This window comes from Scomber japonicus, chromosome 17 (assembly GCF_027409825.1).
Source record: "Scomber japonicus isolate fScoJap1 chromosome 17, fScoJap1.pri, whole genome shotgun sequence".
In the NCBI taxonomy this organism is placed as follows: Eukaryota; Metazoa; Chordata; class Actinopteri; order Scombriformes; family Scombridae; genus Scomber; species Scomber japonicus.
Genome location: NC_070594.1, coordinates 21,026,520 through 21,051,222, shown reverse-complemented (window position 1 = coordinate 21,051,222; position 24,703 = coordinate 21,026,520). Strand labels below are relative to the sequence as shown.

The window sequence follows — 24,703 nt, the reverse complement described above, 5'->3', positions numbered from 1 at the left end:
CAAAAATATCTGTCAGGAATTATTTTTTGACAATCCATAAAAAAATAATGTGATCTACTGGATGGAAACACACATTAATAAGGACTACGGTGTATGTTTTGCATTTTAGAACACATTTTGTTGCTACTACTACTTTAGTTTAAGATGCAGAGATGACACAATGTGTTTGTCAACCACAGCTAAATTAATACAAGGGGGCAAAGATCAATGGCTAATTAACACAGGTTTGTATTAGAGAAGATGCTGCAATCTACTTTGTTTTACTCTCTTGAGCTTTTTTCTTGAGTTCTAAACTCTGATTGGTCCAAACCACCTGGTTGATGAAGGAAACGCTCTGCTCGTCAGCCTCTGTCAGACGGATATCACATTCTGTCACACTGGTGTTGTGAGACATTGCCTCCTCCAGGGCTTTACTTCCATCCTGCACACACACACACACACACACACATGCAGAGGGGAACAAAAAAACCCATTTGTCACTGATGCATGTTCATGATTAAAAAGAATCACAGGATGCTGTTAATAAAGGTCAAAGGACAGTCTTTAATCACCACCTCTGCAACTTTTGCTGTCTAAACCCCCACACGTCTGCTGCTTATAGCGTGTCACCAGTGTTTTATTATTATGTCTGAAACAGGCATTTCTATTTTTGTGAAGGGTAGACCAAGGTCAGAGATATTGATGGTATCGCACGTTGCATTTCTGCTATGTGGGTGATTTTTGATCCTCTGCGGTGTATTCCAGTCAGAGAAGAGCACATGAGAAGGGGAAAACTCCCATCTACCCTCTCGCGGGTACACAACAGTTACTCAGCTTTCCATTATTCCCTGTTTTTTCCATGTATATATATGAATAATTGAAAGTCCTTGTACTTTTAAGCTATTTGGTCTGTTTGTTTCACTGTACTATGTCTGTACAGGTACTAGCACGCTTTGGCAATGAAGAACATCCAACTCCAAAGTGCTGATTAAATATAAACCAAGTATTATTTACTGTTCAACCTCTTCATGTGCAAACTTATTTTTGAGGACAACTTGAAACCAATTTGCTTCAAATGTTCCTTTTTCTCCTCAGTTTGGACTATTTTTATCCATGCCAGGCACTCTAGGAGTCTAGGGGCTCTAGGGACAACAGCGTCCACCGGTTTGGTCCAACAACTTGTTTCAAAGTGAAATACATCTTGACATACTGGATGTGGTGTTGCAACTAAGAATAATTTTCTGCAGATTTAAATAAACCATTATCTTCTTGATTAATAATTTGATCGATAAAATGTCAGAAAGAAGTGGAAAAATGTCCACTGAAATTTCCCACAGCCAAAGTTGACATATTTGATTAGCTGCTTTTGTTCCCCAAACAGTCCAAATCCCCCAGATATTCAGTTTACTGTTATCAAAGACTCAGAAAAAGAACAGAAAATATTCACATTTTAGAAACTGAAACCAATAAATGTTTGATGGAAAATCAGCTCTAATTGGATGCATGACATTAGTTACAGATATAAATGATTTGAAACCTCATTATTTTGATCCCTAACTCTTCCAGACTCTCCGGATCTCCACAGTAAATGTATGGTATGATAAGATAAATGCATTTTAACATCCTACCCAACTGAGCCCAAGTGCAACCGAGGTTAAACAAAGCAGAGCTCACACTAATGAAATCTGAACCAAATTGAGCCTGACAAGCTGAGTCTGAAATGTCCTAACGTTGCCACCGTACAGAGGATAAACCCTTTTGATGTAGGTAACAGCATGGCCTCTCCTCTGACACCTCAGGTTAAACTTTGTATTTATTGCCCCTCTAGCAGTGAGGATCTAAGAATAGCAGCGCTGTCTTTCTGTTTCTCATCTATCCAGCAGTTTGTTTTCTGCTGAGTAACGAGCACTGCAGCAGCAAAGAGACACCTTCTCCCACTATATACACAGACTCCTTACTCACCACACCCAAACTGTTACAGGATAGGTTGATGCTCTTCAGGGTGTTGTTCTGAACCAGCGTTTTAGACAGGGCGAAGGCAGTGGGCTCCATCACCTGATTGCCTCCCAGGTGCAGGTCGAGTAGGGTGCTGTTGTTCAGCAAGGCCTTGCCAATAGCCTGACCCCCCTCGTCTCTCAGTTGGTTAAGACGCAGGTTGAGGGACAAAAGGGTGGAGTTCTTGGACAAGGCGTGAGCTATAGCTTTGGCTCCATGGTCTCTGATATCGTTGTCACACATGTTTAGTATCTCCAGTTTACTCCTTGTGAGCAGCTTGCCGACAGCTCTGGCTCCCCTGTCACCTATCAAGTTGTGAGAAAAGTCGAGCTCCCTAAGGGAGGGGTGGTCCAAGAGGTGTTTCACCAGCAGCCGGCACTTTTTGTCCTCAATCTGACTTTCATGGAGCCTCAGTACCTGGAGAAACAGCATATTATGAGGATAAGCAAGATTCTGTGGTTATTTTTTTCCAAGAAAAACAAACAAACCGAACTATTATAAACAAATGTAAGTTGTCAAATAACATTTGCCTTGAAAATAACTGTTTTTAATTTTTCAAAAGCGTGAACTTTTGAAAAGTGAGCATTTTTTGATTATTTTCTGACATTTTATAAACGATTAATCAAAAAATAATCAACTGATTAATTCATCATTAGTTGTATAAAAGAGAGAAAAATATCAACTCCAATAATTTCATGTCAGTTTCATGTCATATCATGTACAGAAACCAGTAGCAGATACATGCCATGTTCTCATGCGCTAATAAACTCAAAACTGTCACAAAACTGTTGTGTCAAATAGTGACTTATTTAGGTTGCACCCAGAGGCTCAGTTGTCTTTTCTTTGATGTAAATAGAGCATGTTTTTAATGCTTTGGTTGTGCCAACAATGATTTCCCTGTTTCATAACATCTACGACATTTCTGTAAATGCTGCTTTGTAACTGGCATTGCAAAGGGCAGCGTGCCATGAGCTGTTGAGGAGGATTCACTGTTTACCTTCAAAGTCTTACAGGACTTAAGGGCCTTGGCGAAGGACTCACAATCTCGGTCAGTCATCTCAAACATCTTCCATTCAAAGTTCATACCACACTGTTTGACCTGGTACACCACATGCAGCTCCTCCAGGCTGGTCAGCTTGTCGAGCAGGATGCTAAAGTCAAAGTGGTCAACAGAAGGTCCGTCATACTCATTGTCACTTGCCAAATCTGAGCCGTATTCATCATCTTCTTTCTGGGGCTCCTTGATAGGTGGCAAGAGTTGGGAGATGTGCAGCCTCTTCACATAGTTCTTACACAGAGGCACCATCGCTACAACAGTCTTTGGATCTGTTACATCAGGAATAAAAAGCTCGATAATGTTCTCCAGGTGCCTCTCAAAGAACATTCGCTTCCAGCTGTGGCCGTAACGAGAGACGTCACAAAGGTCCCACCGCTGCTTGCAGCACCGCTTCCAATAGATGCCGTCGCTGATCAGGTTGGCTGTGACACGCAGGGGCAGAGAAGGAGACAGTCTGTCCTGCACAAAGTCCTTCTGGCTGGGTATGAGTTCCTCAAATAAGGGCTTTTCTGTAAGAGAATTTATGTTTTATTGTTAAATCTCCGTTGTGCTCTGAGTGAGTCAAAGCATATATAATGAACTGCTTAAAACATAAGCATACCTTCAAAGTTTCTCACAATGCTTTGCAGGCAGAGGTTCGATAAAAAAGGCACTATGGCCAGGCACCAGTCTGGATCGTCAGCGATGACCCTCCTCATTCTCCTGCAGTCCTCAGGGGGGTTGAGCTGTACTCCTGGAGGGTATGGGGACTTGGACATTGTTGCTGGGGGGTTTGTAAACTACTTCTGCAGCTTCAGAAGACAGAAGAAACATTAAAAGTACACATTAAGTGTTACATTTCAGTATGTGTAGCTAGGTTTTTGCTTATTACTGGTTTATGTGATAGAAGTTTGTTTAATGACATAAGTGAGTAACATTTCAGGACAGTTATAAATGTTAGCAATGTCTCATAATTGTATAGTCAGAAATATGGCAATTTAACAGCTGCAACTTCTGCTGAATCTTGTAAAATAATTTGTAACTAGATTTTTGCTTATTGTAAGGTGTGTTTACGTGATAATAGTTGAATGACATAAACAGTGAAAACCAGTTAACTCCCGGAATGGTACCACACCCTTTCTGTTCTTAAGTTACAGCAAACAGACGTAATGTTATTAAAACTGAAACTACCCTGACCCTACTATACTGAACTTGTATAACGTTCTCATGTTTGACATAGTAAACCAAATGACTTTAAATATTCGTTTTGTACCGTTTAGCTATAACTTAGCAAAGTCGATATCCGCCATAATGTGATACCTGCAGTAGCTGGTTTGTCCTTCAGCTGTCTCTATGGTAACAGAACGCTCTGAGGTTACTTTTGGTGGCAGGGGAAATTGGTGCTTTTATGTCTTGACCGTAGTCTCACAGCAGCAGCAGTAGCAAGGTATATCGAGGATAAGGTTGTAACAAAATAAATGTTTTAATAACCACAGTATATTAGGCTATGAGGACAGAGATTTTTGGAGGACAGAAGGGGTTTATAAAAAGTGAATTCCCTTGTCAGTGGCATCTTTTGATACATTTTACTAGTATGAATACAAAATTTCCGACAGTAAGGGAACGCAACATGAGTGCTGGAGCGTTCATACACCACCAGTGTTTTTCGAAATATGGAGCCATTTTCACATAGTCCTACAGGCTTTGAGAAAGAAGCTCCAATAATATATATATATATATGATATAATGTATAATGGTATATGTGTGTATGTGGAAAATATTAAGAATTTTTTATGATGTAAAAAATAAAAATAGAATTTAGAGGGCTGGGTTACAGTGCAGTATATTGTTTTAGTTGAGTATGTTTTACTCAGAGTCTTTTGTACTCAACTGCCACCCAGGGACTGCAAAGACAGGAATAAACAATTATGTTCTTTTCTCTTTATCAATAACTGTGATTGACTTTAAAATGTGTTTCTATTAATTAGTTCATGCAGGGACGACAGATACCATAAAATGAACATTAGACTGCATAATAAGTATTCACACAAGGAAAATAATAACCATTAGACATAAAACGAGCTGTGTTTTTAGGTATATGTGACATCAATGTTGCAGGAGGCTTTGAGCTGGAGCTGCTTGCCACTTGATCACGCTGTGAAGAACATTTGGATTCTATAAAGCTGGCAGATGGACCACAGATACGGATCACAGGCCTTTTGGATAAGAGCATGTTGGAGTGAATCCACCCATCTTACAACACAACACAAACCAGGTGCACAGCTACAGCGTAGGAGGATACAAATCTATGTAAATACCAGCTTAGGAGAATCCTAACTGTTATTAAATAACACAAGTAGAGGTGAAAAGTCCAGTAAATAAGACTATTCCATTCAACCAAACAAATCTGCTGTAAAGAAACAATGAGATAAATAGAGAGAGTGTTTTGTTTGTGATGACAGATAAGTAGAATTACATAAGATAAAAATAGTCTTAATAAAATATCACTTATAGCCTCAACATTTTGATAATTTACCACACATGCAGTGTGAAGAATGGAAAAACACTTTGGTCAGTATCATCATTTGCGCTTTACTTGAAAATCCCCCAAACTAAAATGATGAATGGAGTCCAGAATTTGGGCGTCTTATCATCACCTACAGCAGGAGAGAATATATGGAGAATGTGTGCATGCTACAGTTTGTACAGCTCTTGCCTTGTCTTGTGACTCCATACACCTCTGAGTTGGGCTTTAGCTTTTTCTCTGTGATGGCCCACAGAGTGAAACAGTTTGCAGATATGAAGCACAAAATGGACAATTTCAGATTGAGTTGATAAGAGATGATTATCTGACCCAGAGGATATGACGTTTGAATCTGACATCTGTGTCATGGTTAAATAACACTCAAATCAAATCATACTGTACATCAGTTAATAGAATAAACAAAAAAATCACTTATATTTGGAAAACACTGTGCACCATTCTACAGCAGAGAGTCTAGATCCTGTGCAAAAGCTTTCTAACAAGACATTATCAGATGTGGGAGGATGGAGTTGGAAGATTATCTTTTGACTGTAATGATGTAATATTTTGCCAACGCTACAACTAAAACATTTTTATAACTGATGGATCCAAGAAATAATTGGTCATTTGATATAAATGGATGCTCAATAAAACCCAGGAGAGTGCAAGGTGATACATTCATTACTTAAATAGTCTGACCAACAGTCCAAAATACAATAATATTTAGTTTTTCTCATATATGACAAAGAAACCATTAAATCCAGCCCCCCTAAACACTCGCTTTTACAAAGTCCTCCAAACCCAAGAGCTGAGCCCATAAAAGAGTCCTCTATGTCAGCTGGTGGTGAAACTAACTGCCCCCTCTCAGAGACACTGTGACCAGTCTCACATCAACACAAAACAGAGAAAATCAAATCATGTAAAGAAACCTGTCTGGAACATTGGAAACAAGAAACTAAAAGCCAAAGTAGATTAAAATGTTATCTGGGCCTAAAAAGAGAGCATGAATTGTCAGAGATAGAAAGCAGAGACAGATCCTAACCAAGTACAAGCTCAGTGACCAGGAACTGAAAGCAACCAAGAGAAAATAGAATATCTAGTGACTGGTGAGGTTTAGACAGAGACGTTCTTCCTCCTACAACGTAAAACATTCAATGGAATAAGGAGCATTTATTTTAACAAGTTCAACTCTTAAATTTCAGTTTCATAACCTTTCAAAATGAAAAAATACAGAAAATAAAGGAGACATTAGCATTGCTGCCCAATATGTCCCAACCTGAGGGGCAGTGAATTACCTAACCGCACACACACAAATACATGCACAAGATATACTGTATACATATAACTAATATATATGTTAATGCTCATATTATTATTTTGTACTGTATATATTTTGATGCTTTGGCAACATTGTTCTCAAAACTATCATGCCATTAAAGCCCATTAAATTGAATTGAGTTCAACTGAATTAGTAGAAAATTGAGAGAGATGGCTGTTACTGACATCGTGAGGTTGCTCCAAGAGTCGCATGGAGGTTTGGACGGAGGAATGAGGCTCCAACTGTAGCCCCCAGGGCAGTCCATCACTGTCGTCCTCATGTAATGCGGCCTGACAGACACACGCTTCCCTCGTAGTCCCGCTTTAATGGACTGGCGTGACATCAGCCATCCACAGCACAGGAGGCGAGCTCGCTCTGGAAGCTGCTTTTGCAGTGCACTCTTTCTGGGCAGAGGCATGAATCACAGTGTTGGGTATTCCTGCGTCTGCACCAAACAACAACTGTACAGGTGAACTGATCAGGCTGGCATGTCCATTGTTTCAGCATGATTCAGCTGTCAAACACCATTCAGGACAGAAGAATATGAAAAAATAAACTTCTTCTGTCTCACAAGGAACTGTAGTAATAGTGAGATTGGGTAACACTTTTCAAATTGACCCCAGTGTCTCCTGTAGTTTCCTTGAAATGAAATGATACATTTATCCAAGAAATTATTAAGAAATACAATATTTTTTTCCATTGGGTTTTTTTTTTTTTTTTTTTTTAGAAAACTGACGCTTAGCTCTGTGACTGTCAATTGAAATCCTCTGGAAATCAATTACTGCTTAAAAAAGTAAAAATAACAACTAAACTTTCACTGTCTCAGAATTTTGTCTCTTTTCAAACAAAATAGATCCCCAAATTACATCCAAAAAACATCCAGACTGTAGCCTGCTTAGAATTTCAGCACAATGCTTCCTGAATTGCCAGCAAATGAACTGATGGTACAACAGGATATTGGCTGGGATATATCACTGAGTGGAGGCTATTTCATATGGATAAGTGACTGTAAGAGGTGATTACTCATTGTACAATGCGGTGGAGCCCCCTACAGAAAACTAAGCAGCAGGTTTTTACACAAAGCAGCAACACTGTTTATGTGCAGTATGTACAGTAGACTGTCTGCATTACCTCCTGCCTTACCAAAGGGGTTGGTGCCATCACATCACACTTCCATTTGCTTTCAGAGCCCAGGGAGATGTTGCATTAGTAGCTAGGCAACGCAGCTTGTGTTTAAGGATTCAGCAAAAAAAAAAAGGTCGTCCTTCCAAGATGAATCTCTATTTTTGAATGCTACACCCACTCTAGCAGTGACTGTTGCCACACAGATTTAAAGTTGTGATATTGTTGAGATGACTGATTATCTCATAACCTTTACTTTTCAAAAAGATACTACAGTATGAAGGCTAAGGATACTATTTGCGTGTAAATCTTTTCAAAACTAAACTTAATTTTGTTTGGGACAACACTTATTATATACTTATTGGTACCTTTAAAAGGCCTAAGACAGGAGCATCACATAAAATTACAATATAGGCTAGGTTAGCTTTAGCTGAAAGTGTAATTATTACTAATCACACTGAAGAAGAAGTAAAAGCATTATTGTTTATGTAAGAAAGGAACAGTAAGTGCTGAAAAGTGATTAATGCTCTTTCCTCTTTTCAACCCAGCAGCCATTCAGCAAAGCACTATAGCTTCTCTGGAGCTGCTCACTGGTTGACAGCAACAACCTAGTCTGTAACCCAGGTGGGCATTTTGATGGATGTAAAGAAGGGCTGTAAGGATTGGCTGGGTGGTGGAGGAAGGGACTCATGGAGGTAGGAATACTTTTCAACTGGTGTTTGATTTGTTTAAGGAGCAGTTCAGGCTTAGTTTGGTGTACATGCAAAAATAAAAATAAAGTAAAATCAGTTTGGCATGGCGTTGAGCTACAGTGGCATGATGTGTTGGTTACACAACATTCAACATCATTGGTGATTCATTTGGTTTAGCGATGTTTCAGGAATTACAGTAGCTCAGAACCGCGGTTTCAGTTCAGTTTCCTTCTACTGTAAATCTTTTTTTTTAAAACACTTTTTCCACCACATGACTCAGCTTCGTAAGAGCTAAAAGAAGGTCAAAGCTCCATTACTGATGTGTGGTGATGAAGTTGCAATTGCACGCAAGCAAGATACAGTAATGGCACAAAACAAAAGTGCCCGTCGGACTCAAACTTGGCTCGTCACAGTTTGGCCATCCCAACAGTCTGCATTGTTTTGTTTTGTTTGTATGTAGAAATGAAACCTGTAGCTGACTGACAGCTTGGAAAACAGCTCACTGTAAAGAGAGGTGATGGTGTTAAAGCAACAAACACTGCTCTGTCTCTCCGGTAAAAGGTGATTAATTTGCACCTCATTTTGTGAAACCAAGGCATTTTTCTATGTATACTCAAAGAGATTCAGTAGTTTATAAGTACCGCAACAGCAATGCATCACTCATTGCATAAAGTCAGCATGTGCTTCAAAACCCAGTCAGGGAGTAACTGTGATAATGCATAGGAAGAACCTTTATTCCTTTAATTGAAAATAAAAGACAATAAGACAACTGATAGCTTTACAAAAAGAAAAACATAAATCTTAGTTCACTCTTGTTCCTGGACTCATGATGAGACCAAACTTTGCTTACTTATCTTAAAGGTCCCCGGAACATTCCAGGGAAATGCAAACACCAATAAGTCCGATTCACATTGCAGCCTGAAGTAGAAAAAGACTAATCTTCAGACTCATCAACACTGTCATCAGAGTAACCATAACCACTGTAGGAAGAACTGGAGTCCAAGTGGATGCTACTGTCTGTGTCCACGGACACCACAGAGCTGAGGCTGCTGTAGCTGAGGCTGCTATCTATGGACACCATGCTGCCGTCACTGTCGCTGCTCCCGCTGCTGTCGTCGTCGTGGATCACCATCACCTCTGCAGAGTCAGCTGCTGCTGGCAAATAAACAGAAACGCATCATCCCACAGAACCACTTCCAAGTGGTTCACCTGACTTTTAAGGATGAGTCGGATTTTAAAAATACAGGTCACATATTTTTAGTTTCGCTACTAAAAAAAGGTTAAATAATTTCCTAAAACGGCTGGGCGGTCTAGTTCTCATTTCTTAAATAGAAGGAAATTGTTTTCATTGCTACTTTAAACTGTGACTGAACACACATTTGGTGCTCCAGTCAGTATTTATGGCAGCAGGATGGTGTAAGTGTGCAAAAATAATCCAAACCCAAATAGAAGAACTGTCACTCAGTGCAACAGTGAGGTTCATTTATGTGTTTTAAACGTTGTTGGACAACACTTGAGCTCTTTGGCACAGAGGATGAAGATAAATCAGGCTTTGGCTACACAGGTGTTAGAAAGATGAAATCATACATGGGAACTCCCTCACTTTCAGATCAGCTAAATCAGAGCCACATTTAATAAAAGCTTTGAAAGCCTACCTGTATTTACTGGCATTTGATCTGATATGTGTTTGCATTTGATTTTGTTTTAATTATCTCTTCCACACATGAAACATTCATAGTTCATGACATAGAATCAAATTTTGCTTTAATTTCAGCATTAATGAACATCATGCATCAAAGAGAGAAGACAAATATAACAGCCTCTTTGTGCTGCCATCTTGTGTTGAAAACTTTCACTCTGCTCCACACTCTGAACAACCCACCTGCACGCCTCCTTTTTCGAAATCTTGGAGAAGGCCAAGATGGTTTAAAGCACTGAAAGTAATTCTTCTTTAATATCCTAGAAAACGTAATTATTTTAAAAACTGCTTGAGTCGCTGAGCAGCTTCACTGAACCCGCTCGAGCACCTTGTGGTTGTTGCTAAGGGCGAGACGAGCATTAGTCACTCAGCTCACCCAGACATGTCAAGGCTGTCCTGACATTTGATATGATAAATGTGACTGTCAGTCAGATATTAATGCTATATGACTCACCCATGTGGTAACTTGTACACAAGTGTGATATTGACCGCGTATGACGCATCTTTTCAAATGCTGTAGTAGAAAAGATTTTCAAAAAGCATATTGTTGTTGAGTATTTAAGCACTCAGGCTGAACTCAACACATCATGGTCCCAATTTGATTTGTTCTTTCACAAGAACTGTCCAACAAGTTTTAGCATGATAATATGAGAATTTGGTCACAGCTTAACCATAGAAAGTCAAAGTGAAACTGCAACTAAATCAAATATGATTTCTGTTTTTTATAGCTTTGACGAGCACCATTTCCCATAAAACACTGACCATCGCAGGTTAAGCGTCACGGCTCCACAAAAGCGGAACAAACCGATATGATGACGTGGGTATGTTTTCATTGGAGCTGCCTTACTTTAGTTATATTAAAATCACAGAGGTTTTAGTTCATAATACTGTAGCACATGCTTTGGCTTTCTATGTGAAGAGACATACAAACAACAGTATTTGAAGTATGCCCAACCAAATATGGGCATATGACACCAGAGCATCTTCAAACAAGGTCATTTTCAGTCTCTGATGAAAGCCGGTTGCTTGACCTGTTGTTCAAACTACATCACCCACCACCCAAACAGTGTGTATATACTGTATATCATCAAGCTTCTGTATAACCTCACTTTTCTAACGGTCTTAACTTAAGGATACTAATGACGCTCTTGATAACGCACCTCTCACCTTTCCTCTCAGAGATAAGTGTCTGACGCCTCGCCTTCATATCCAGGCTCAAGTTCTCCACCATGCTGTCGATGCAGTTGTCCAGCGCCAGGCAGCGAGTCTGAGACTGGATGGCCTGTCGGCAGATCGGACACTCGTCTTTCTTTTTGCGCCACTGCTTGATGCAGTGACTGCAGAAGCTGTGAGCGCAGTTCAGGATGACCGCCTGGGGAAGATGGCAGATACAGAGGTGTTGATTTTTTATGCGCATCAGAGACAGATATGCATGATGTAATAAAAGGCCTAAAATGAGACAACAAGGGAAGACCTCCTACCTCGATGAAGAGCTCTGAGCAGATGATGCACTGAAGCTCATTCTCCAGAACTTCAGTTACTTGTGTTACAACTTCCTCTTTTTGAGCTCTCGCCTTCTCTTTCTCCTCCTATGAAAAAAAAGAAGAAAAGAAGAAAGTTCTGCTGGTTCCATACAAAACTCAGCAAAAGATAACACTTAAATGTCCGTGGATATAACTTCACACCTTTGTCACTTCCAGCTCTTTGTTTTTGGCCAAGAGAATCTCTTCGAAGCCTTGTCGAGATAGAGCAAGTTCGCCGATTACTTTCTTTTGCTAAGGATGTTGAAAACAGATTCACAAATTTAAGTCAATTTTATGCATACACAAACACTCAATGTCACAATGTTTACACACCACATTTATTACACTATAAATTCAGTGTCTTGTTACCTTAATTATTGTTTCTTTAACAATACATATAAACTCTAATTTTATGCTACTTACCTCTTGCAAAGCCTCCTCCAACTGCTTTTTCAAAAGCTCCTCTTGGTGCTGTGTTTTCTGTTCCTTTAAGTACAAAAAAGGTAGGAAAATGTTTTATGTGTGGATCATGTATACTTCCATGGCTTGTTATGCAGCACTTTTTATCATCTCTGGAAAGACTTTTGGCCACAAAACAAAGAATAGAGAAACTTACTGATATCATTCACACATGCAGCCTTATCTGAGAATGTTACACAACCTTTCTGTGAACGGAGTCTGACTTACAGAATCATCCAAAATGTCTGTGTATTTTGTGAAAGGACTGAGTGAGTGAGTGTGTGTGTGTGTGTGTGTGTGTGTGTGTGTGTGTGTGTGTGTGTGTGTGTGAGAAAGGAGCTACTGAAAAGCCTCTCACCTCCAGATGCCTCTTAGCTTCATTGAAGGATTTCTCTAACGTCTCCATGCTGTGCATCTTGGCTCTGAGCGTCTCTAGCTGCCCCTGCAGCTCCTTGACCTGCTCCTCTCTGAGTGGGTCAGTCCTTCGGGGCTCCCCCTCCAAACAGGCTACCTGCCTCTGGGTGTCGTCCACTTGCTCCCTCAGCATCAGAATATTCTGGCTGAACCTGCAGAGGTTCATGAATGAAAGGACACCAGATAAATTTTAATTACAACAACAACAAAAAAAGAGTATCTTTAACCATCTATCTATCCATTCTTTTTTTATTATGAATGATGCACTGACTGGTGAGCACTTTACAATTTCATTGTACTTGTGACAATGACAATAAAGGATCTATCTATCTATCTATCTATCTATCTATAGCCGTACATCTAACTTTAGTTAACTCAAAATAAAATTACAGGGTGACATACCCACTGTGTGTACATCTCAAACAGAAAGATAAAGATTAGTTTCCATTGTTGTTGTTTTATATTATCATGTTGATGTTTTGCTTGTATTGTATAAATCAATTATTACCTCCAGCTTCCATCTTTTTTGGACTAGAGAAATAGAGTTGCAACTTTAAAAATGGGTTTAATCTTTTTTTTTTTCTGGAAATACTGTAGCTAACACTTGAAGCCCATGTCTATATTGCATTATACACATGTGGATGTTACCATGTAGATGGCATGGGCCTGCATCATGACATTAAACCCATCTTCGTGGCGCGCATCCCTGTGCTTCAGCTTACTAGTCAAATGAAAAATGTAAAGAGATTTCCTGCTTTTTTGTCTTATATATGATAAAAGACAAACTATTATAACAAACTAAAAATATTTGGGGTTTCATCAATTAACCAGCAAAGTACTTGGCAAACTAATCAAAAATGAAGATTATTGTTCGTTGCAGTCATTCAGAAGAACTGATATTCAACTCTATGACTCAGATATAATGATAGCACACATACATCTGTAAGTTGTCCAGGTCACAGAGAACGCCGGAGCCATCGGAGGATCGGTCTACTTCTTGGATTTGTCTGCTGGAACCAGTTTCCTCTGCCGTATGACGGAGCCGCTGGTAGTGCTTTACTGGAGATAGGGGGCAGGACTGCGCGGAGGACTTGTCTGCAGATGAGCAGCGGTACAGCTTCGGCTTTGAGGTAGATGGCTCTACTTCTTCCACAGACAACTTCCTCTTGGACTTCTTGGGTGTTTGTGATGCTTTGGCACCCTCTTTGTGCCCCTTTGCTAGGCAATGTTTAATGTCTCTGAGCAGCCGTTTTACCAGCAAGTAGTCAAACTCTACTTTGGTTTCAATCACAGGTACACCAAGTTGTATGGAGTCTCCAAGCTTTAGCCGGTGGGCTTCTTCAGCTGGTATGCGGTTTCCATTCACCCACACACCGTTGAGACTCTGAGGAAGAAAGAAACACTGTCTTTATCAGCTGAAGTTGAATGTAGTACTCCTACACCAAGAATATCAAGTCATGTCTCTAGAAAAAAAAATGTGTTTGACTCAGTTTAAGATACTAATCTGTTTTTATCTGACCTCAAATACAATGATGGAAATGTCAAGAATGTGAAAATACACTTATGCAGATTTATTGCTTTGGGGATGCCATTTAGTTCACACTTAAATGGTGGCTATAAAAGGTATTTATTATTTTTGGATTCACTTTCAAAACCTGTGAACGTACAGATAGGGTACAAATTAAAGGAAAAAAACAGTACAGGTCTGAATGCTTGAGCCCTACAGTGAGGGGATCTGGTGGCTGTGTAATGCTGTAGGGGCCATTTTGTTGACATGGTTAGGGTCCACTTGTTCCCTTCCATGAATATGAAAATTATGTGAATCATATGCTATGACCTTTACAGTCACCAGATCTCAACCTCTTTAAACACCTCAGAGATTTTGGACTGATGTGTCTCGTCATCAAAACACTAAATGAGGGAATCTTTTGGAAGAATGGTGTTCATCCCTCTAGTAGAGTTCAGAGACTTGAAGATTTAATACTAAGGCACACTGAAGCTGTTCTGGATGCAAATGGAGGCCCAACACAACAATAAGATACTTCAAGTTAGTTTTTCCTTTACTTTGTTCCCTGTCTATATCCTTTCAATGAAATGAGAGCATATAGTAACATATAAAGTTGGAAACGGACATATGTGTGTATGTAAGTATGTATGTGCAGGAACAGGGCATGTGGCACAGGGTATGATTTACTTGTCTGATAAATAAGTTTTGGATGAGTTTATACAGCATAGCAAATTAGCAGATAGCATATTCATAGTGGACCCAATCAGATCTCTGTCTACCTTCTTGTCTGTCACTGTCCACTGGCCATCTTCCCTTTGCTTAAAAGTGCAGTGCAGTCTGGAGATCATCAAGGGACAAGTTGGAGAAAACAGCTGGTAGGTTACATCCACACCACGTCCAATGGTGATCTGAACCGTCAAAAACAACATGACACATAAACAACCTGTTAGCTCGTTTAACGTTCACAACAACACGTTTTTATCAGGGGTTTAAAACACGTAGAGCCTTAAGATACAAACTGTAAAACTTTAAAGGAGAACACATTTGAAGTGGGACAGCTGAATACACCGTGAAAAAAGTTTTGGGGGTTAAAAGAAGGTCTGCTTTATGTCTGCTAGGCTAGCTAACATTAGCAAACTGCACCTCTGTGTTTTCGGGCAGGAGAAGCCAGTCTGAGTTTTTTCCGACTCTCATCAAACATAAGACCTCCGAGTCAGAACATTCATCCTCCTCAGCCGCAGGCGAGTCCGTCGTTACATTAGCCATCTTATTTCATGATGTCTGCGGCTAACACGACCTCAAACACAGCGGCTGCCTCTGTCCCATAGCTAACGTACAGCAGCGTCAAGCGCGACACCGACAGCAACGACGACACCGGTGTTGTGTCGAAGTCCGTTCCCCCTTCGAATAAGGTTCTCCTCATGTTCAAATTGTGTTTCTCGTAGCAACGCATCCGCTTTTGGAGTTATGTTATGGTAACATTTAGCTGGTTGGAGTTAAGGGAAGCTTAGGTTGAAATAAAGTGCCTCAGAAGAAGACGAGTAGTTGGGGTTGTGTGGAAACGGGAACACATATTGACAGGGGAACAGACTTCGACATAACACCATAGCCCGTTTAGTTTGTTTTATACGTACACACAGTTACACACGTGTCGTCATTCAATGTTGCCTTTAAAAATGACCAACTAATAATACTATAGCTACTGGATTATTGGACCTGTGCTGTGAAAATTAGGAATAAACTGCCCCTAAACTTACCACAATGACTCATAAACATAGCCTACATATATATTTTACTTAGTCGGCTTTTGAACCTCTTTGTTTATTCTGTGGTGTTCAAATTTAAATATATACTAATGATATCTATTCAAAACACAACAAATAACCTGCTTAAACTGAGTGGGAAACATTTAAATTAGGCCTACAGGTTATTCATTTTCAGGGAAAGCAAAATCTGAGAAACGGGGTGTAAAATGAAAATTTCACATATAGGTATAAAAAATATCATTTAAGAAGAGATGAGACAAGATAAGATAATATATCTTTATTGGTTCTCCTTTGGAGAAATTCAAATTGACACAGCAGTACAGTGTGTGTGTGTGTGTGTGTGTGTGTGTGTGTGTGTGTGTGTGTGTGTGGGGGGGGGGGGGTTAACATGTAAGGACAGCATTAGTTTTTTTTAGTGGGACTAGGAGGTACTGGGAGCTAGTGTTAGGCAGTCTGATGGCTGATGTTGGAAATTGATTCAATTTGGCAAAACGATTAATTCATTATTGGGGGAGAAATTGGGACCAAATGTTCTACACTACTGTCTGTGCTTAAAAATGATATGAAATAAAATACATTTAGGCTACATCTTACTTTCACAGTGTTCCCTGATATGTCCTACTGTTAAAGGATTGTTGAAAAATCTGCATTTACAATTTAGACTGCACCCAATTATTTTCATTATTGATTCATCTGGCAATTATTTTAAATTAGTTTATTAATCTTTTGGTAGGCCTATATGTAAAACAAAACAGTGAAACATGCCCATCTGAATTATTTCCCAAAACTTCATGGTAAAGACTTCAGATTGACTTTTGTTGGGCAAAAAATCCAAAACCCAAATTTACTATCACATAAAGTGAAAAGCAAGCAATTCTCACATATGAGAAGCTATAACCGACAAACATTTGGCATTTCTGCTTAAAAAATGACTTAATTTCTGTACTTTTCTGTTGATAAACTTGTTTTGTAATTGTTTAGGCCACATTATAAACCACACAAACCTATAAACCAAACTATTCTGTTACATATGTGATTACACCTGCAAACTATATGATGAAAAAGCAAACTGTGCCTTTGGATAAAATACCAGTTGAACATGTTTTACTGTTTTAATTTACTGATAATCAGATATCTTGTTGCCGCTCACTCGGGCGACCCTGCATCTTGAAACACGCGCACCCCGAGCTCCGGGCGGGACTTCCTTTCTATTGCGGATGCGATTTTAGGGTGAGCAGGCAGAAAGGGCTTGGTCGGGGTGTCACCGGTCTATCTGTGCGCCTCTGGACAGCACACAACCTGGCTGACGACGCTGCTGCTGCTCAAGCCCCGTAGATGAGTCTCCTCCTCGGCTATGCTGCCCTGAGAGCGCCGCCGCGAGTCACCGCCCTGCCAACATGTCTGATGTCAACAAGACTGTTCAGAAATGGCACGCCAGTTTCAGAAAAGGCACAGACTTTGACTCGTGGGGACAATTAGTGGAGGCTATAGATGAGTACCAAATGTAAGTGGCGTTCAACATGTGTATCCTGGCTCTCCACACAGCTGGTTTTATCCTGAGCACAGCGCGGCGGGCGGCATGCTTCTTCTTTTTCCTCTCCTTTTTTCATCCATCCATCGGTCCTTAAATTTGCAGGGAGATAACCCACGGAGGAGGAGACAGTGGCTTGCATGCACGATGCTTTACAAGAAGTTAGCTTCCGAGCTGTCAGTCTATTCTCAGAGCAGTAAATAAACCCTAACCCATCCATGACGTGATGTGGCAGTTGTTGCAGAGGGACCAGAGTCGCTCTATGTGTGTGTGTTGGTGTGTATTGGTGTGTGTGTATGTGTGCATGCATCCCAGCTTCATTCACCACCAGTTTGAGTTGAGGGAGAGTCCTTAAATGGGAAATCATCCAGAGCTGTTTGCAATGTGCTCCATTATGTGTCATGCAGTGCAGAAACGGGCCAATATTCCTTAGAGTATTGAGAAATAGTCAGCCACACCCTCTTATTGTTATGGGTGGGTTTCATCTGTTTAGTGAACACTGCTTCCTTTTTTTAATATCACATTCTCCAGGAAGCAAAATCTAAATGTCATCTGCTTTGTCAACTAATTAATGTTTTCTTTCAATTTGTACGAATAATACAAAATGTGTAGTTGACATCTTGTGTTCTTTGACCACTAGGTGGCGCAGGGATACTAACTACAGCGTCCTTGTATTATACGTTTGATGCATGAGCTTTTAACTGTGTTGTTCTTGGTTGATTTAGTCTAGCACGACAACTGCAAAAAGAAGTCCAGTCAACAAATTCATCAGACTTCACAGAGGAGCAAAAGGTAATTTTTTACACCTCTTGAACCTCTGCACAGAAAAGACAAGTACTTTAATAAACTGACATGTTTTTTTTTTATTTTTTTTATTTTTTAGAAAACTATTGGGAAGATTGCAACATGCCTGGAGATGAGAAGTGCCAGTTTGCAGGTTTGTATGAATATGAGAAGCATGTTTTTGTTTTAGCCACATTGAATATGTACACTTTAAAACATTCTAATTAATATGTAGCACATACATTCTTCCTTTGTTCATTAAAGCCTCTAATTTTCCAGAAACAATATAGAGACTAAAGATAATGGTACATTAGACATTAAATCTTCCAGGAAGTATTGACACATTTTTTTGTCTTGTTCGTTTCTGTCTTTTTCACTACAATTGTCTATGTCCATATCAATTCTGCTGTACATGTGTGTATTTGAATTTGTCTGATTGGCTTTAGTGCACACAGTCAAAGGAGGAGTTCAAGTTAGAAGACCTGAAGAAACTGGAAACCAGTAAGTTTACCTGCTGGGAAGGAAGTCTCTGCTTATTAATACTCCTCTCATCACTGGGTATCCTAATCTCCTACATTCACTTCTTTTTTTCTCCTTTTTTGTCACCAGTTATTAAGAATATACTGACCTACAACAAAGAGTTTCCCTATGATGTCCAGCCAGTGCCGTTAAGGTAAATACATTCAGTGTTTGATGTTATTACTATGTTGAGTCTGAATTGAACAATATTGCTACCCTCCCTTCACTCTGACTGTCTCATATCATGTCTGACTGTATCATACTCTGCATTAGTCTGCTGCAGCTCCTCTCTGAAGCTTGATGATTATATAGGCCTTATTTATATGTGTCAAATATTCAGTATTCATCAAAAGAAAATATTATACTGTAGATTCTTGTGCATCATTTTCCTACAACTTGACATATTTGGTATCATTAGAGGCTTTGAAATCTCAACTAGAAGTTAAAAAAAAAATCTGTGGGTTTGTGGCAGCAGACAGCTACATGTTTTAACATACTGTGAGAAACTGATTAATTAGTGTCATTTTGCACATCTGGATGTTCTGTCATTTTCTATATATTCCAAGTTGTAATTCCTTTGATTACTTTTCATGCCATGTTTGCTCCGTTGTTACCTTCTTAGCACCCTCGAGCACCACAACAGTTCCAAAATAAATGTTAATGATCCCCTCCAGTTATGTTTGAAGACCTTTTTAAAAATACTCTGCTTGGAATAACAATGTGTGTCAGATAATATTTCCATTAAAAAAAAAAAGATATAATTGCTTCCTTTAAAATCCTTAAATGACTGTTTTCTCCCATCCCTCTTTTTGTCAGGAAAATCCTTGCTCCGGGTGAAGAGGAGAACCTGGAGCTGGAGGAGGAGGAGGATGCTGCAGCAGGAGTAGGATCAACAGAAGCTTTCCCCCCACGTGCTCCTGGTACAGTACTCCCGCTGATAACTGTTAACCAAACACAGCAGCTGTTTGGGATGTTTGCCTGGTGTTATGTCACGTTGTCAAGTTTTTGGAGAGCTGTTTGACTGTGTGTCTTTTTGTTCTTCCTGTCGGTGCTGTGCATGGCTTCATCGCTCATTCCTACCTGCCTGCTTCATTTGCAGCTTCGCAAGGTATGGCTTTATCAGCAAACAGTATCTTCTACTGCAGTGCATGACAGATGTGTATTATTTTGTAAAAGCTTTTGGAATGGAAATACAGGACGTGTATAACAATAGAAAAAAAATCCACAAAAGATTTAATTTGTATAATCAGGTGCTTTTTTGTTTTAAGATTGTGGATTATAGTCATGAGACCTTTTTTTTGATTACCTCTTCTGTCAAAATTGAGCCCCTTTCTTTTAAGCTCCATTGAGACCAAATATATCTTCTCATAGACAATTTCTTTGATGTGTCCTCCTGAAAAGCAGAAACATAACAGCAGTCAGTAAAGCTGTGATTCTCTTTTCATGGAACAGCTACCTCTCCAGTGAGGTTTTTTACAGACCAGTACAATAGTAGATGTATATCCTTTATTTACTCAAACTAAGAGAGCAAGAAGATCTCCTGTTTATGATGCATAAACAGATTCAGCTTTCTAGAACATTTGCTAAATTATCACAAAAATGATTTACATATATGGAGATGGATAGATACCAAGTTGTACTGCTGACTCTTTTAATATTAACAATGAATCAAATGGCTATTAGACTATGTGGAAGTTGTGGCTTGTAGTGATGACTCAGCAGTTCCCTCTTCTTTACAGACTGTTTTAGCCTCTTTCAGCTCATTGTTTTGGTGTTTATTTAGTTTTTCAGCTCTGACAAACCCACCAAAGCACCAAACTACAGACAAACAAAGTTAGCGATTAGCTGGTGATCATAGTGGAGCATTTAGTAACTAAAAAGCCAGATCTTTCCCTCAGGAGTTGGTGGAGACCAAATCAGAGAATGAATATTGGACTAATATCCATATATCAATACCATGATTGAGTTTTTCAATAAGACTAGTGGGGAAAAAAACTCTTGTGAAAGAATATATTAAGAACTGCTAGCTAGTGAAACAGAAACTTGTATGGTAATTGTTACATTTTTAATATTTAAATGGAAATGTATTTATTCATCTGCTAAGAAAAGGCATGCTACTGAAATGTTTTCCATTGATGATGTCACTACTTTTTGTTGCGATAGGCAGCCTACTAACCGCAACCTTTGTCCTCTACAGGTACCTTGTTGCCACGGTTACCTTCAGAGCCTGGGATGTCACTGCTTACAATAAAGATTGAAAAAATTGGGTTGAAGGATGCCGGGCAATGCATCGACCCTTACATGACCATTAGTGTTAAAGGTATTGATCGCCATCCCATCCTGCACGTCTGAAATGTCTGCTGCCAGGACTGAAGTGAAACAAGTTTAGTGAAGTGGTGAAGATCTTCACTGCTGCTGGTTTCAGATTACACACACACACACACACCATTTTGTGTACTTTGGTTCCTCTTATTCTCTCAATCTCTTTAAATGAAAAGCTATTTAAGAGCTTTAGATTGTCTGTCTCTTTGAAGTTCATGAAATCTTACAATCAGCCTCCTCATTGAGTTTGTTACAGCTGTACAAATGACTTATAAGGCGATATTTTTATTTTTTCTTACAGATTTGAACGGTGTAGATGTGAACCCAATGCAGGATACCCCCGTAGCAACCAGGAAGGAAGACACCTACATTCACTTCAGTACTGACATAGAGATCCAAAGGCATGTGGAGAAATTACCCAAAGGTAGGGTTACAATTAGCCTAATTCCTGTGGACTCTGTGTGTCTTAAAATCTAGTTTGTATTGTGTTCTCAAGGTACGTATTCCTGAATGAAGTTGTGTTTAATCACATTCCTGCAAAGTGACATACAGAAAACCTGGGCCCACACAATATAGCTGCCAAGTTTAGTCTGCTGTGTGCACTATACTTAATGGGAACTTGGAGAAAACCGCTTTCAACTCTCTTATAAATCCTTGTGATAGGGATCATATTGTGCCAACACTTGTGAAACAGTGTGTGAAAACTTTTTATCAGCAAGATTTCTGTTCTTAGGTCTTCACCGACTTCCCTTGCCCCTTCTGGTCCTCCTATGTGCCCAGCTGTCCTCCATCAGTTATAGACTGTATAATTCTTCTCATCATCAGTTAGTTCATCATCTGTAGTTTATTAATTTCCCCCTAGACTTTTTTTCCCTCTTGTCTACTTAAATACATTTTTAATTCTATTGGGTCAAGTATTCTTGTTTGATAAATACCTCTTTTTATTTCAGGGTGTGTTCCAGCTGCTTTTAAGAAGCTGGATCCTTTTATTGCAGAGCAGACTATTTTCAAAAGGAATAATCTGGACCTTTCTGTTCTCTCTAACTTCAGGCCAATTCTTAGGCTACATGTCTGTCTGTAACTGAATAAAAAATACACTCTCCAAAACTTCAAACATTTGATAACCTTGGTATTTGTGAAAAGTTTCAGTCTGGTTTTAAACCATGCCATTGTACTGAAACAGCCTTTTAGGAAAGATCTTCTCTCTCTCTCTCTCTCTCTCTCTCTCTCTCTCTCTCTCTCTCTCTCTCTCTCTCTCTCTCTCTCTCTCTCTCTCTCTCTCCTCTCTCTTCTCTCTCTCTCTCTCTCTCTCTCTCTCTCTCTCTCTCTCTCTCTCTCTCTCTCTCTCTCTCTCTCTCTCTGCTCTCTCTCTCTCTCTCTCTCTCTCTCTCTCTCTCTCTCTCTCTCTCTCTCTCTCTCATATATATTCAGGGAACTATTATGGTGGTTTTAGACTGGACTGCTGCCTTTGACACTGTGGATCATAGTTCCTTTTTATTTTATTTATAACAGTGCATAGGCATCAAACATACTGCACTCAAATGATTTCAGTCACACCCGACAAGAGTTTCTCAGTTCACCTTGGACTCTGTTCCCACTTGTGGGGTCCTTCAAGGCACCATTTTGGGCCCCATCCTCTTGTCATTGTATATGCTGCCCTTGGGGTCCATTCTTCAGAAACATAATATTCTTTTTCATTCTGTTGATGCTGATCTCCTTAAAACGCATCAAAACTTGGATGGATTAACACTCAATCTTAATAAAAAATAAGATTGTTACTTTTTTTGGACATCCCGACCTATTGGATGGCTGATAGTACTCTTGGCCCTTTAACTTCTTACAGTTGATCTTTTGTTAAGAATCTTGGTGTGATTTTTGAAAGCTCTTAAATTTTCTAAATGGATTAATTCAGTTGTCAATCCTAGCTTTGTTCAGTTAAGACTCTTAGCCAAGATAAAGGCCTATTTTCAGTTAAGACTCTTAGCCAAGATAAAGGCCTATTTCTCTCCTAAAGATTTCAAGAGAGTTATTCGGGAGTAATTTCGAGAGATTTATCACCTCTCAGTATTGTAATTCTTTGTATGTGGGTGTAGAACAGTCGTCTCTTCGTCATCTACAGTTAGTAAAATATGTAGCAGCTCTTCTTCTATGTGGAAAAAGAAAACGTGATGACGTAGTAGTGTTTAAATTAGAGAACCGGCTGGAAATTTAGTTTCAAAGAAATTCAATACCTGGTTAAGTAATTCTTGGGTCTTATAACCCTCTTATATTTTCCTATGATATTCATATTGTTAAACCTATTCTTTAAATCTTCCAGGAGCAGCTATCTTCTTTGAATTCAAGCACTACAAACCCAAAAAGAGGTTTACCAGCACAAAATGTTTTGCCTTCATGGAAATGGATGAGATCAAACCCGGACCCATCGTAATTGAACTGTGAGTCGACCATTACAGTACCTATATTTTGTGGGATTCCTTTGTGCCTGGATCACAAAACACATAATGTATCTTCTTGAATTTCAGGTACAAGAAGCCCACAGACTTCAAGAGGAAGAAACTGCAGCTTCTAACAAAGAAACCACTTTATCTCCATCTTCATCAAACATTGCACAAGGACAGCTAAGTTGGAGCACGCCTTGAACCTTAATCCACCCCCTTTTTATCTATGTCATACATCCACATCCAACAAAATGTGGTGTTCCACCTCATTACATCCAGCAATACTAAATCAAAGTTGTAAAGTTGTTTTTTTTCCCCCCATGAGCAAGAAAGTTAAGTGAACTGAGCCAGACATTATCACATCTACTTAGTCTGCCACAATTAGTTTTCCTTTAAAAAAAAAAAAAAAAATCTTTAGGTTTCTTTTTAGGCACATTCTCCTCTGTTGCAGGAACCCCCCTTAGACCCTACCCCCTCCCCCCAAAAATTATGTTTTAACCATTTGGAGATACAGGGTTTTCATATGAACATACCAGTGGTATGTTGAAACCACCTCATTGTCAGTCTTCCTTAATTCACTTATTTGGGGAGACACAGGTGACACAAAATGAGTCGGCTCTCAATTCTTGACTCTCTGGACTTTGGTCAATGGATATCTGCACTTCTGTGAATGGACTGCCAAAAATGTGGTATTGTTGAGGAAGTCATGGCATACAGTTCACCTCAACAACCCACCAAAAATCCATTTCTAAATTCTATTATCATCCAGCGAGTCTGGAGTGTGCTATTATTATAGACTTTTTTACAGTGTTTGGTTATAATAGTTTGAATACCAAAGCTATTATAAACTGATTCAAATTAGCATTTAAACTATGCATTATAAAATGTAAATGTAATAAAAGTAATTAGATAAATGCATTTGCCAGTTAATTATTAATTTTGTGTTATTCTTGCTTAAATAATTAACAGCTTATTACGAAATTGAAAGGCAAATTTATTTTAGAAAGGCTTTTAAGTGATACTTTCTGTTTTTCCATCTACTTATCAGTCTGCCTATCATGTTCCATGTCTCAGAC

At 39.3% G+C, this 24,703-nt stretch overlaps 3 protein-coding genes across 5 annotated transcripts; 1 reads left to right on the top strand and 2 right to left on the bottom strand.

The window, feature by feature from the left end:
* Positions 1–250: 250 nt before the first annotated feature.
* On the bottom strand, positions 251–3,789 carry tcte1 (t-complex-associated-testis-expressed 1). The gene is made up of 4 exons (XM_053336715.1): positions 3,633–3,789; positions 2,972–3,540; positions 1,942–2,391; positions 251–421 (listed from the first exon to the last, which is right to left on the bottom strand). The coding sequence occupies exons 1-4, from the start codon at positions 3,787–3,789 to the stop codon at positions 251–253; spliced, it is 1,347 nt and encodes a 448-aa protein (XP_053192690.1).
* A 5,597-nt stretch (positions 3,790–9,386) lies between these two features.
* rnf8 (ring finger protein 8, E3 ubiquitin protein ligase) lies at positions 9,387–15,632 on the bottom strand. 2 transcript variants are annotated; one of them, XM_053336892.1, is made up of 9 exons: positions 15,412–15,632; positions 15,048–15,176; positions 13,700–14,145; positions 12,706–12,913; positions 12,312–12,374; positions 12,051–12,140; positions 11,847–11,954; positions 11,533–11,737; positions 9,387–9,818 (listed from the first exon to the last, which is right to left on the bottom strand). In XM_053336892.1, the coding sequence occupies exons 1-9, from the start codon at positions 15,532–15,534 to the stop codon at positions 9,601–9,603; spliced, it is 1,590 nt and encodes a 529-aa protein (XP_053192867.1). In that variant the 5' UTR covers positions 15,535–15,632; the 3' UTR covers positions 9,387–9,600. The 2 variants fall into 2 exon arrangements, with proteins under 2 accessions (XP_053192867.1, XP_053192868.1); XM_053336893.1 differs by having other exon boundaries at positions 9,683–9,818; positions 11,526–11,737.
* Positions 15,633–17,291: 1,659 nt separating this feature from the next.
* On the top strand, positions 17,292–24,103 carry aida (axin interactor, dorsalization associated). 2 transcript variants are annotated; one of them, XM_053337038.1, is made up of 10 exons: positions 17,292–17,538; positions 18,291–18,357; positions 18,449–18,502; positions 18,795–18,849; positions 18,958–19,021; positions 19,684–19,787; positions 21,065–21,187; positions 21,491–21,613; positions 23,507–23,624; positions 23,712–24,103. In XM_053337038.1, exons 1-10 carry the CDS (start codon positions 17,432–17,434, stop codon positions 23,809–23,811), a joined length of 915 nt encoding a protein of 304 aa, XP_053193013.1. In that variant the 5' UTR covers positions 17,292–17,431; the 3' UTR covers positions 23,812–24,103. The 2 variants fall into 2 exon arrangements, with proteins under 2 accessions (XP_053193013.1, XP_053193014.1); XM_053337039.1 differs by lacking the exon at positions 21,065–21,187.
* Positions 24,104–24,703: the final 600 nt, after the last annotated feature.